Source organism: Mastigoproctus giganteus, chromosome 9 (assembly GCF_048544385.1).
Source record: "Mastigoproctus giganteus isolate SK-2022 chromosome 9, ASM4854438v1, whole genome shotgun sequence".
Classification (NCBI taxonomy): domain Eukaryota; kingdom Metazoa; phylum Arthropoda; class Arachnida; order Uropygi; family Thelyphonidae; genus Mastigoproctus; species Mastigoproctus giganteus.
In genome coordinates, this window is record NC_143583.1 from 209064159 (window position 1) to 209078106 (window position 13948).

At 37.1% G+C, this 13948-nt stretch overlaps 1 protein-coding gene across 2 annotated transcripts in view; it reads right to left on the reverse strand.

The window, feature by feature from the left end:
- The window catches only part of LOC150081086 (inactive dipeptidyl peptidase 10-like), a 68821-nt gene that overhangs the window by 9675 nt on the left and 45198 nt on the right, over positions 1-13948 (reverse strand). For both annotated transcript variants that reach the window (XM_090382016.1, XM_090382017.1), the window contains 5 exons: positions 12184-12310; positions 7127-7276; positions 6877-6956; positions 4996-5225; positions 3742-3840 (listed from right to left, as the gene is read on the reverse strand). In XM_090382016.1, the coding sequence (XP_090238142.1) occupies positions 3742-3840; positions 4996-5225; positions 6877-6956; positions 7127-7276; positions 12184-12310 (686 nt within the window). The remainder of the gene's footprint in view (positions 1-3741; positions 3841-4995; positions 5226-6876; positions 6957-7126; positions 7277-12183; positions 12311-13948) is intronic.

Below are 13948 nucleotides of genomic sequence, written 5' to 3' on the forward strand. Positions count from 1 at the left end.
TACAAGAGGAAAAGAGTGGGAGAAAGAACTGAACCTTGGGGAACACCGGCATTAGTGGAGAAGTTAGAAGACAGATAGCCATCTACCATCACCCTCAGTGAGCGATCAGAGAGAAAACTGGATAACCAATTACTAAAAACAGTTGGAAAACCATAAGATGGAAGCTTGTTTAGAAGACCTTTATGCCAAACATGATCAAAAGCCTTTGAGATGTCAAGAGCAACTACTTGTGTTTCACCGAACTTTTCCATTGAATTAGTCCATAAAAGGGTAACATAAACCAGAATATCACCAGTGGATCGACACTGACGGAATCCATACTGGCCATCGTTGATCAGACGGAAGGTTTCTAGGAAGTTTAAGAGTTGGCGGTTAATTGATTTCGCCATTACTTTAGAAACAGTAGAAGTAATTGCAATGAGACGATAATTGGATGGGAGGGAGGAATAAGAAAGTGAAAAAAGGCGGCAAAGAATAGTGAGTTCGGGAGCACAGGTTTTGAGAACAAGTGGAGAAATACCATCAGGACCTGGAGCTTTCTTAGCATCAAGATTCATCAAAATCCTTCTGACATCCTTTTGACGGAAGACCACAGGAGGCATTGAATGGAGCGTGTTGGGAGGTGTTTCACCAAGATCATTAATACATGAGCTGGAAGAAAAATGTGATGCTAGCAGGTCAGCTTTATCCTTGGCTGAAGTGACAACAGAACCATCTGGTTTGGACAGAGGTGGGAGCAGAGATGGGCAAAAGTTGCGGCCAATAGCTTTGGCAAGAAACCAGAATGCTCGGCTACCATTAGGGCAAGAAGCAAGTTTTCTACTCTTAGCCGGTTCAAACTCTAGTTTGGACTGATTAATAACTGCTTTACAATTGTTGCGAGCTTTGGTGTAGGCAGAAAATGACACTGAAGAATTAGAAACAAGCCAATTACGATATGCAACATTCTTCTATTGAACACACTTAGCACATTTATTGGAAAACCAAGGTTTAGATAAAGGACGAGATTTTAAAATATGGATAAAGGATTCCATTTCTGCAAGAATAATTTCACTGACACGATCTGAGCAAACGTTGACATCAGAAGTTTTGAAACAGTAATCCGACCAAGGAAAAGAAGAAAAGAAATCTCGCAGGTAATCGCATTTTGCATTCTTGTAATGCCAAACAACACGAGGTTGGGAATAGCCATGAGATAAAGGTTCCATTGGAGAAGAGACAATCACCAAGTTGTTATCTGAAGTGCCTAAAGGACCTCTCACTTCGACCGTGTACTTAGAAGGGTTGTTTGTGAGAAAAAGATCAAGCGTGTTGACTGTATGATTAGGATTGTCCGGTATTCTTGTAGGTAAATGAACAATCTGTGCCAGGTCATTAGTAATTGCAAAAGCCTCAGCATCTCGACCAGCTGGGTCGGTGTGACTAGAAAACGGAAGCCAGCTGGAGTTGTGAACATTAAAATCACCAAGATATGTTTTTATTGATGATATTTTTTATTGATTTTCTTTAGATGATTTTTTATTGATGATTTACTTTAGATGATTTTCTTTTTTTAATTTTTTAGATGACAGCTTTTTAATTTTTCAAAACATAATTGGTATTTCCGTAGTTATAAAGTCAGACACTAGATGGCAGCATCGTGCATATACTATTTCATTCATATATTAACATGATTTACACAGTTGCAAAACTAAACAGTAGATGGCGCTACTGTCGATCTTCTGTTTTATATCCGTGGAGGCTGTGTGAAGCTTAGAATTGCCTGGATGGGAAAAGATGCCTTCTTGATCTCCCTCCTTATCCTCCAGTAATGTACAACTTGAAAGATCGTATTCCGCTTAAGAAAATGAGTCAAAGTGACACCTTTTGCATTAAGATAAGAGCATGGATTTGAGTTGTTGCATTTTAAGACGTTTGATGAATTTTATCACTTATACACTTGTGATTTTGAGAAACATTCACCTCCACACTGAGCTTTCAGTCTTTTAAAATTACAATAAATAAATTGCTTTATTAATCATCTCAGACCCTTGAAGGTTGAGGTATTCTTCTTCGGGTTCAGTGTTCAATTTGAACGTAGACCAACATTTTTCAGCCAACTCTGTCTCTTACTTTGTGAAATAGTTCTTGGTCGTATGACCTTTTGTCCATTCTTTGATGTTATTAAGCCACTTTTTTCATTGTCTTCCTTTTGCCTTTAATCTTCCCTTGCAGGATTAGTCTCTGCAGGTCATATTGTGGGTATAATGTGCCCGAGGGTGGCAGTCTTTCTCTGGTTCAGGTATAACAACAATAATTTCAAAAAGAACTAAGTAAACCAGCCATAATATACTTACAATTCACAGACAAATTCACACACAAAAAACATAAATACAACTTTTATGTTAATTAACCTTTGACATTAAAGTTTTTGCAGTCTACCTGAACATGTTTTCAGTATGGAGCAGTAACCACTCAAGACTACACTGCAGCCATCTTGAATTCTTATCTATGACACCATCTAGATTTTATTTCTCCTACATAAATAGAAAACTTTAAAACGCCCTACAAATAAAAGTCGATGGGTGGTGTAGAAACCTGTAGACGTGGCGAAATAAGTGACTTTGTAATGTGATGGTCTTGTCATCCTCATCATCGAGAATACTTAGCATTCGAAAAGTCAGTAATATTGTGGGCGCTTCATCAAATAGAATCAAAGGAATGCCATAATTTTTAAAAGCACGTGTTATAAGCAATTTAGCCAATGTTCTTTGGAGAACCTCCAAGTTTAGGCTACTAGGGAAGGAGATGTGGACCAACAAGGAGGTTACTATTATTCTGAACCAGACACATTGATTAAGATAAGCAGATAATACGCATAGTCCAGAAGAACGTGGATTCTTCGTACGGATTGTGCATGTGATGGGCCCTCATGGGTAGAACAGTGGGTAGAATCGATGCCCTCCCACCACCGGGTGGGAAAGATCTGAGTTCGAGTCCCATCGATGACGTGAAGAATTTTTATGGGCCTTTTTTACAGCGTGGCTAAGTTATTCGGCCTCAGGCGAGGGTAGCATAGGTTTTTTCTCCAGAAACTCAGGTTTTTCGTCCAGAAAACAGAAAATCTACCCCAGAACACTTGAAATTTACAGATAATATATATGGAGCAATATGATCTTAGTCGCTGATGCTCCATCACATCTGTCGTTGTTGTAATATGATTTTCAGATTTCCATTTTTCATAAATTAAGTTTCATCTGTTTGCAACAGCCGAACTAATAAAAACACAAATACTAGAAAGCAGTAAGGAATATATCTTATATTCCTTACTGATTCTGCTTAGATCAAATATGCCATTGAAGGTAGCAAGTGGATATAATTACCGTCCTTCCATAAGGCTTGAATCCCTTCAGTGACATGAGAATTCTTTTATGGACTTGTTTCTCAACATGGCTGAATCAGTGGGTCTCAGGAGAAGGTTGCATGGTCTTTCTCCTGAAGCTGTGATTTTCATCCAGCAAACAGGAACCTGACCATATCATTACAGAGACAAACATACTGTCACCTCATAATCTCAGTTGCTTTGGCGCTTAACACACACACAAGGCAAATAAAACCTAACACTACTAAAACTCCATCTGCAGATCTAAATGCAAACATAAAAAATAAACAATCGCTGTCACTTAAACTAACATATATCAAGTGCATGCGCTGATTTAAGAAAAACAAAAGGAAATGTTTGCTTTAAGTAACAGCACTTACGGTAGCCATGGTCCAAAGGAACCTGAAATGACCTCATTTGCGGAAGAGCCCTTGCCTCTACCAAGTTTTTGAGGTCATCGTTAGTATCCAGGACTTTGACTGCAATCAAATAAATGGTATCAGATAATTATTATTAAATCCTTTATTGGGTTTCACTAAACATTAACATAAAAATAATAACAGGAAGGTGATTTTAATATGTGGAATGCAAAGACTATTGAGTGGAAGTTGCAAGAGTTACAATGCAATGAGATTATACACAAACGGATACAAGAAATTAATGAAATGGCGAACTTCCTTTGTCATCAAGAGCTTGAGCGTCAGAGGAAAGAAGGGCTTCCATTTAAAACAAGGAGTATTGTCAATTTGATTTTAAAAAAAAGGTCGAAATCCAGTTGTTGAACCAGACTAAGCATCTAAATCGGGATGAACCTGTCTGAGAGATGTAGTTGATATTTTCGTGGCATATGGACCGGGGAACCCTTAGGCCATAGATGGGGATCCTCCAATGACAGAGGTTTCATCACTGGAGAACTCAATAGTACCAACAAGAAGTTTCACAGTAACTGTTATCCTGATATTTCTTATTATGGTTGGCAGACTTGGAATTTTGATTGTGGTTGCAAGACAGAAGGTGCCACAATTAGTGGGGGACTACAGCTCTTCACCGCTGGACTCTATATAGAACGGTTGAGTAAATGATGGTGTTAATGTAACGCATTGGGCAAAGGGCTTGTGGATGAATTAATAGCTTCGCTTGCTGGGTCTTCATTGACCTGGCGTTATCATTTTCATTCTCCAATAAAAAATATTGTAGGTTAAAAATACACATTTGTTTAAATGGTTTAAGCAGATTTAGGGCTGATAACAGTCCCACGATCTTTCCGTCTACTTAGGAGTGGTACTGTATACGTTAACAACCTTCGCATATTAGAAGAAACACTGCGTCAAATCTTATCAAATATGGTGGAAAAAGTGTGAGATTACATTTGGGAGTGAGGATAATTTCAACATTTATTGCAATCTGTTATATTTATAATAATAATAGAAATAAATTGAAAATATACTATGGGTTTCGTGTCTTTTGAATCACCATGAACATAAAAGATAAAGTGGGAGCATGTGTTCAATAATTCCAAACTCTGATAAGGCTTGTAAATAATGAATGGTTGAAGATGGTATTTGTTGAACTGGGAACATTACTGGATGGTCTTAGACATTACAGAAATGAATAGCATAATATCGCATACCCACCTAATTGATTTTTATAGGACGATCTCAGTTCAATCCTGGGAATGCCAGGACCTAAACATTCCAGTATGTAAAATCTGTTATCTGGACTAAAGATGACGTTGTAGTACTGGTATTCTTCTGACAGATCGCACGTTATACAATGAATTTTTCTCGGTACAGGGGCTTCCATATCGGTAACTGTGAACAAGTGCTGAGTGCTTGGTTTGCCCTCTATAGCTGACAAATAATACCTGAAAATAGAGCGAAGTCATTAAATAAGTGTTTAACTGGGAAATGTGATTATAAAACTAAGTGCAGATGTCAAAATGTTTTAGAATTCTTTGACCATCAACAGTGATCGTGCAAATTTGAATGATTGGAGCATGCGTGAAACTGTTCAACTGCTATTCAGAATTCGTTTTTTTTTTGTTTTTTTTTTTTTTTGGTAGTTGTTGGCGCATCGGCTTCTGTGGCCATATTGCACCTCCCAAGGTTTTTGCTGTACTTTGATCCAAGCCCGAGGCGAGAATCGAACCCGCGACCTTTGGGTTGCCGGGCAGGTACTTTACCCACTCGGCTAGCCCGGTCGGCTCAGAATTCGTAAATGTTTTGAACAGAACTTCATTATGGATGGCAGTTTTCTGTGGAAAATTTTATTAACATCATTCTTCACAAGAACCAGCCCGAAATTTTATATCTGTACTACCAACTTGCGTGAAATTGGTGGGACACCTTAACTGTATTTGGCGTCTTGCCAACAGAGTGTGTTTTCTGGGCAAATAGTGGATTGCATGTTATTCCTAATTCGCAATGTGCCCAACAAGGGCAGTCCTCCTTTTCAGCAAATCCTATACTTTGCAAATTAAGAATCAAAAATTGTACCTAAAGTAACTTAAGCCATGAGGCAACATTGTTTCATGAACGTAGACAGTGTGTTCTAAGGCCAGGTTGTTTGCTGTTGAAAATTCTTCATGAAACTATTATGATGAAAAGCAATCCTGAGAGAAATGTTTCTGTCAATTTTATTTATTTTATTTTATTTTTTTGTTTTTAACGCATGAATAAATAAAGCAGAAGCGATACCTCTTATTACAAACGAAATATGTGCATTAGCCTACAATAAATCTTTATTTGTCCTACCAAATTTAAAATATAGGTGTACATTGGTAAGTGACAAATTCCCTTCACGGCAGACAATGCCAGGGGATAATACCTTATTAGAAGTAGGAAAATGTGGTAACAAGCCATAAGAGGAATATAACGATCTAAGAGTTGAATTGGTATCTCGGGTGAAAATCTCAATGTTATGGCAGAATGCTGCGAGACGATTTTACTTGATAAACAGAATTTCTTGAACTTCCAGGCCTCTACAACTGCTATATTTGTTAGACGGAAGACCCTTCTACAGCTGGAAGCCTTGGATTGGCAATGTGGTATGGTAGTGTTCTGCGCAATCGTTCTGAATGGCTTTGCTTTGATGGATGCATGAGTCTTCTATATCCATTGCAACTCCAGTTCCTTGTGCTGCTGGCTTCATAACCGGAGTTCCTGGTACTGAAAGATTCTGAGCAGATTTAACTCTTTGCGTTGGAGTTTGGACTTTCTCTGATATTCAATTATATTTATTTAATTTTTTATGTAATTTGATTATTTTCAATTTTTTCATATGTATCTGTTTTGGTGGTGGTAGTCTTTCCCTCCCTGTACTTGGGCAAAGAGGAGAGGAAGTATATTAGAGTACTGCTAAATTATGTGTAAATGACGGGGTTGCCATAGGTTGGCTGGGACCGCTTTAATTAACAAATGAAAATAATAATATTAACAAGCCATAATTATTTTATAAATCGAGATGGTTTTGTTTTTTTAAATGGCATTTGACCGACATTCTCGTTGCTTACTTACACAAGGTGGTAGGGTTGGTAATGGCACACGATCTTCGCCACGTCGTAGGGTCCATTCGTGAGGAAGACACTTCTTTTCCTCTAAGAGAAAAATAAAATAGATAATCAGTAAGATCTACCAGCTGGCAAAAAAAACTCTCTGAAAGAGGAGTAGCTTAATAAGAAATAAAAGTTACAATGTTCTTTTAATGTTAATGAGTTAAGGGCATTCAAAACCATTTGGTTCTAGCATTTATTTTGGTTTAACTTACCTTCACAGTAACCATTGCAATGTGACGGAAGTGACCCGTCTTCCCATTGGCCACTGGCAGTCTAAGGAAATAATAACGCTTATCATGAGAGAACAAAGGTTGTTGGAACATTTCTACCCAGCCACCAGCAGGAGAACTCTCCTCGATGCTCTGAAAATGGTAACATACTAATTAAGCATTCCACCCAATCAAATAATCAGAAAATAGAACAGGACATGAGAGTTTACAGAAAAGTAACTTCGACATTGTAAATCTAGTTTGTACACATAATTCCACGCTACTTTGAAGATGTTAAAATAGAATATTCATGCTTCGGGCAAAGGAACAGCGAATGTTATTTTTTTATCGGTTGCTAAGTAACGAGCTTCCTTGAAAATTAAATCAATGCCGACCTTCGAGAAGAAATCAGAACTCTCGAAAATTAAACTGAATTAAAACTTTTGAAATTGAATGTTGGGTTTTTATGTGTGCCGCATCTTAAATATTTTTTGTATTTTGTTCACGCTTCCCGCAATCGTTAAACGAATTTTTCAGGAGCATCCCTAATATTCAGGATGTTTTTAGAGTTGCATAATCCATACAATTGCATATCTTATCTTCGGTTACTCGAGGGAAAGCCGCATATAATTTGGAACATGCAGATCGGAAAACTGAGATGGCAGCACACAGAGTATGCATGCGAAGTCTCTCCTGCAGTTAAAAAAACGCGGAAATGTAAATCATAGATCACACTTTGCTGCAAAAGAAGTGGTTCCAAGTAACTATGGATATGTCAGAAATCAAACTAAGAAGAAACTCACATTTTTTCGGTTCTTATTTTCTGTACAGAAACAGTCAAAAACCAGCGATGTCTGGAAATATTTGAGAGCGTCGTACACCAGATCGCATGCGCTACACTTCGGACTTCAGAGGATAGTTAAAAACAAGGCCTTCAGAGGATAGTTAAAAACAAGGTTTGATGGCTGCAGATAATCGTCTTCTTGTGGAGTTTTAGTACTGATTGCTAGAGCTGGATGATGCAGAACCAACCCTGTTGAGCCGATTCTTTGGACTGATGAAGCCCACGATAAATTTACATCTTTACGGTCCGAAAACAATCCCCAATATCCATTAAGGTTACCATCAGATTTCTTGGGAATTAACTTCTGCGATAGTATCGTTGGACCGTATTTCCTACCTGATCATTGGTCCTCTAAAGCCCACCATCATTCCTTAATTTTTTATGTAATTTGATTATTTTCAATTTTTTCATATGTATCTGTTTTGGTGGTGGTAGTCTTTCCCTCCCTGTACTTGGGCAAAGAGGAGAGGAAGTATATTAGAGTACTGCTAAATTATGTGTAAATGACGGGGTTGCCATAGGTTGGCTGGGACCGCCAACCTATGGCAACCTAAAATTTCCTTCAGGTTGCAAATTGCAACCTGAAGGAAATTTTACCACCGCTGATTGAAGATGTGCTGTTGATTGTTCTGTATGGACTCAGCTTTCAACGTGATGGGCACCTTTTCTCCATTCAGAAGTTCACTGATTGCTGGATATGAAATCCCCAATAAGTTGGAAAGTATGGTAGTGATGTACCAAGGCAGTTTGGTTTCCTGATCTTAATCCTCTACATTTTAACTTTGAATACATTCGAAGCAGCCAATGTATGTTTCTATACCTCATAATTTGTAATAACTCGCAAAATTACCTGCAACCTTCTTAACCATTGAGAGAGACATCATATTGCGACGCTTCCAGGTCGTAGACATGTCGCTATCTGCGTGTTGTGCAAGCTGCTCAGATGTAGTAGTATTTATCTTCTTCTTTATCCTGTGCTCCACCCTTACAATCCTTTTTGTTTGTAATACAGGGTAGTTTGAAATATTGTTACTGGTGCAGTGTAGTCCCTCAGCGTTCAGTGCTGGGTACATTGTTGTTTTCGATATTTATCAATGATAATTATGAACAATCAAGCTTAATATCTAATTTTTCAGATGGTACAAAGGTTGGCAGGTTGGTTAACGACAGTAATGAAGGTATGCTGCGGCAACAAGATCCAGAAAAATAAGGCAGATGGGCTGAGAAATGGTAATTGAAGTTTAACATTGAAAAATGCAAAGTACTGCGTGTGGGTATCAGTAATCCCAGATTAACGTCAACCGTTTGGTACTCCACTCAGGGTACTGGAAAATAAAAAGGATCTGGGAGTAATTGTGCAGTCTGATATGAAGTTCTATGAAGCACTGCAGAGAAGCTGCCAAGAGAGCTCATGGGTTTTGTCAATGATGTACAGAACGTTTTCCAGCAGGGATAAGGAGGTGATTATCCCCTTGTGTATGGCAACGGTTAGGCCAAATCTTGAGTTCTGCATACAGGTCTGGAGGCCTCAATTTAGGAAGGGTGTAACGCTGCTAGAACGGGTGCAGAGAAAGGCAGTGAGACTGGTGAGGGGAAGAAAAGGGTACTCTTACCGGGAAAAGCTTCAGTTCTGCAAATTGCAACATCTGGAGAGTAGGTACCTGTGAGGCGATGTGATTGAGCTGTTTAAGGCTTTGATTAGATTTAACAAGTTTAATGCTGATGGAATTCGTCCTCTTCTCATACTAGGCACATGAGGGGGCATAAATTCAAATTTAGGGAATATAGTTGCAGAATATATCGCGGAAATTAGCCTTCTGCCGCGTGTAGTTTATTGTCTGGTGTTGTGGAAGAGCTAGACAAATTGTTAGATAGAATGAACAAGTATATGGGGCATGTTGTTTTTTTGCATCATTTGCCACTCTAATATACAATCAAAGCTCGTTGTAGCGATCCCAGGGATTGAGACAAACGATCGTTATATTGAAATCATGGTTCATAAAATCAAGAAAAAAAAAACGTTTGAACATTTAAATAATTTATACTGCAGTGTTAAATAAATGAAGATTGCTAATATTACGCATGTAGTGTAAGTATTGCATATAGGTAGGTATGTAGAGTATCTATATGCATGTGTGCATAGTTATGCATATATCAAGACCTTAACGACATCCCCCCCGTTTTGTAACGCTGCTAGTCCACCGGTATCAATTTTACCACAGTGAAGTTAACTAAATCTATAAATTTTATTCTGTCTATAAAGTTGAAAACTCGCAATATCCGCCAACAGAAGAGTTTTCTTTGATTTTCCAACTTCAAATTTCAGAAATGTCCATTAATTTATCGCGTAGTCAGAAAAATGTACGATCAAGCCTGTTCAAATTATACTCGGTAAACCTGTATCAAAAAAACTTCGCAGTCATCTCGCCTTGTGTGCAAAAGAAGGAAAAAAAACATGCGCCGCGAATAACGGATTGTTTTCCTGAAATTTTTATTGTTACAAAATATTGCGTTCCGATATTTTGTAACAATAAAAAAATATTGTTATGTTTTGTATTGTTACAAATGCTACGAATAACGGTTTGTTGTTTGAAATTTGCTTTATTATAAAATATTGAAATTACTTTTTTCGCGTTATTTGTATTGTTACGAAATATTTCATTGTTTGAAATTTTCAAACAATCGTAGAGCCTGCCATGTTTTTTTTCTTTTGCGCACAAAGTAAGATGGCTGCGAAGTTTTTTCGACAACTATCAATAGAGACATTTTCTTGAAATTTTGTTAGAAAACCAAACATATATCCAGAAAACAAGCTGTATCGATTTTTTTCCCAAAAGGAGTTACAATAACGCAGATTATCAGTTTTTACAGTTTCCAATGTAACTTCCAATAGATGAATTTCCTTGAAATCTTGTTTATAGATCCAATACAAATTGAAGAAAGGAAGCAGGCTCTTTCTGTTTTTCAAAAACAATTCTGTGAAATTCTTTCGCCTGTGTTTCTTGGCATAAGAAAGAATTCTTGGCGATCTAAGTCTGTGATCCATTCTTCACATATTTTTGATGACATCCAAGCCTTGTGGTTGCTCCATACGTAGTCGGCAGTGTCTCCTAACCTTTAAGACATCGGGGCTTCTGGACTTTTTCGGTGCTTAACAAAGGGAGTTTCTCTGTGCCAGACGTGTTCTCAGCTAGGAGAATAGTAATCCAGTGTTTTGCCTTTTTCCTCCATTGCATTTCCTACATTTAAATGTAACCGTTTTATCAGGTAGCATCTTAAAAACAAGAGTCCAGTATGGTCAGCTTTGAAAATATCGCTGTGGTCGGATGTCAACAGAACATTTCTTAAACGATTCTCTATTCATTCTGTCGAAACTTGAAGATGAGTCTTAAATTTTCTTGAACCATCTATCGGAATACTTGAAGAATCGTTTGCGCACTTAGTTGTTAAAAGATTTTCATTGATATTTTTTGCACGCACGATCATTAACCATTCTAAGAGTACCTTTTCAAAGTCTGGATACTTCGCCTTTCGTGCGATAATCTAACCTAGTTCAGCAAATTTCTCTAAACTTTCAAGCTTCGGTTGTTTTTTTTTAGCTTTAATATTAGTGCTGTTTCATTTTGAAATGCAAATATTATGATATGAAAAGAAAAATAAAACAAGGTAGAGTGGTGGACACTTTGAAATAGTTCGACAAATCTTTCCAAAAGACCCAAATATCAAAATAAATTTTTGAAACTCCGTCCACTAGAATTGGAGTTGTTACATGCAGACGGACGTACAGATACGGTGAACACAGTTAGCATATTATGTATTGTTACTTGATATTTAATAATGAAGTAAAATTGGTTATTAATGATCATAAATTTTAACTATAAATAATTCTCTTTTCCATTACTTTTTAAATTACTTTTGAATCAGATGATGTGGATAATTGTTCATAACTTTGGCATCTTTCGATGTCTTACGAACGAAATTAATAAATAATTGGATTCCATTAAGGCAATAAGAAAGAATAGCAACAGAATACCAATCTTTTCTATTAACACGATATTCGTATTTTCATTGGAGAGAAAAGTTTTAAGCATTTGGCACGCTAATCATAAAAACGAAATGCGCTCTCTCTCTCTCTCTCTCTCTCTCTCTCTCTCTCTCTCTCTCTCTCTCTCTCTCTCTCTCTCTCTCTCTCTCTCTCTCGTCTGTTTAACTTTACCTTTTCACACATCCAGTTGCTAGAAGCCCGACATATGCTGACGATCGATGAATTCTGCATTCTTCGTACCCATGTCACACAAAGGGAGTGGCTGTCTATCCAACTAACGGAAGTAATATAATACTCTCTAGAAAGAGAAAAAGAAAAGTCAGTGTTTTTTTTTTTTTAATTAATCCTCGGTAATTCGATGAGGTTGGCAAATAGTTTTAATTGGTATCAGCTAACTTTCTTCGTGTTATTTAAGAATGGACAGACTTTTCGCTGTTTTTATTTCTTATCAAACTAAAGGTGTAGAGCAGACCTCGCTGTGCTGTTTGTAAATTGCTTGATTTATGGTCGGTTTGTTAGATGTAAAACCGAATTTCCGTTCGGAAAAATCCATGTAATACCTTTTTTCAATCAACACAAAATTTACCCAAATTAGATAAATTTAGAACCCTTGGAGAAGTCTCCAAATGGCGAAATTCAATTACCGTATTTTCCGGAATATAAGACGAACCTAGAATTTAGAAGATATATTTTGGTAAAAAAAAATATTTCATTGCCTAAAGCAGAAGCAAAAAATTCAAGCGCTTACTTAACAAAATACCAGTATAAAACGAATTCATCCAGCATAAAATAAACAAAATTTTGTTACTCTCGCACCGATGCTATGATCTTTCACTTTCTTCAATAAGGGCGTCATCTTATGACCGTCAAGGAAATATTGCTGATTCTATTTTTCTTAAAAGATTTCGGATTTTTAGAAGAAGCAGGGTTTCGTTGATCTTTTCTTGGAAATAAAGTGAGTTCCTACAAAGCATGCATAAATCTGCACTCGCATATTCTAGGTAAGAACGAGAGTCTGATCTAAGAAATTTTTTTATTTTTTCGCTGAATGCGCCTAATATGTCATTGGACGATAAAGCACAAGGGAATTTTGGACAACATTTTCCAGAAGAAAAGTGCGTTTTATAGTCGGGAAAATACGGTAATTAACTAATGAAATTACCACACGAATTTCTTTATTTAATCAAAACGTGATCTAAAGTTAAGTCCGATAGGGACTTAATGGATTATATAGTTTGTTCATTATAGATTAACACGTCTCCAACACAGATACTGTATATTCCCATGGTATGTAAGTGGAATAAGATGTTGTTATCCATTTACCGGCAATCCATTGATCAAAGGGTGTATGTGTGCCCAGATAACGACGACAATAAGAAGCAGATGATGTGCCTCCTTCTTCTGCGACCCATCACGATATTTTCTAAATCCATCGAATATGGATTTGGAAAATATCGTGATGGGTCGCAGAAGAAGGAGGCAGTTTTATTGTGGTATTTGAGGATATGTTTTCTGTATGCGTTTACTAGTGCATGACGCGTTTTTCCCGAGAAGAACATGCGTTTAATACAATCCTTGAATAGAATATTTAGAAGGTATAATATTTACTGTGAATCCTCCGTGATATTACGATGGTCTCTCCACTTTTTTACTCGTTTGAAATGGTTTGGGTTCAGATCTCATTGATAAATAGAAGAATTTCTAAAGAGCACTTCAATCGGACTGTAGTTAGGTGATCTCAGTTGGAGGGAGTACATGTTTTCCACTGTGAATTAATAGGATTTTTCAATCCACACAACATGCACGTTGGACCCTTGAACACACCTCTACAGACCTAATACATAAAGGACAGTATGGTCTCAGTCGTTGATGCATCTAAAAATCCAACAACAATGTTATTTATTGTCTTGAAATTAAGAAAATTTCAAGACAAAGT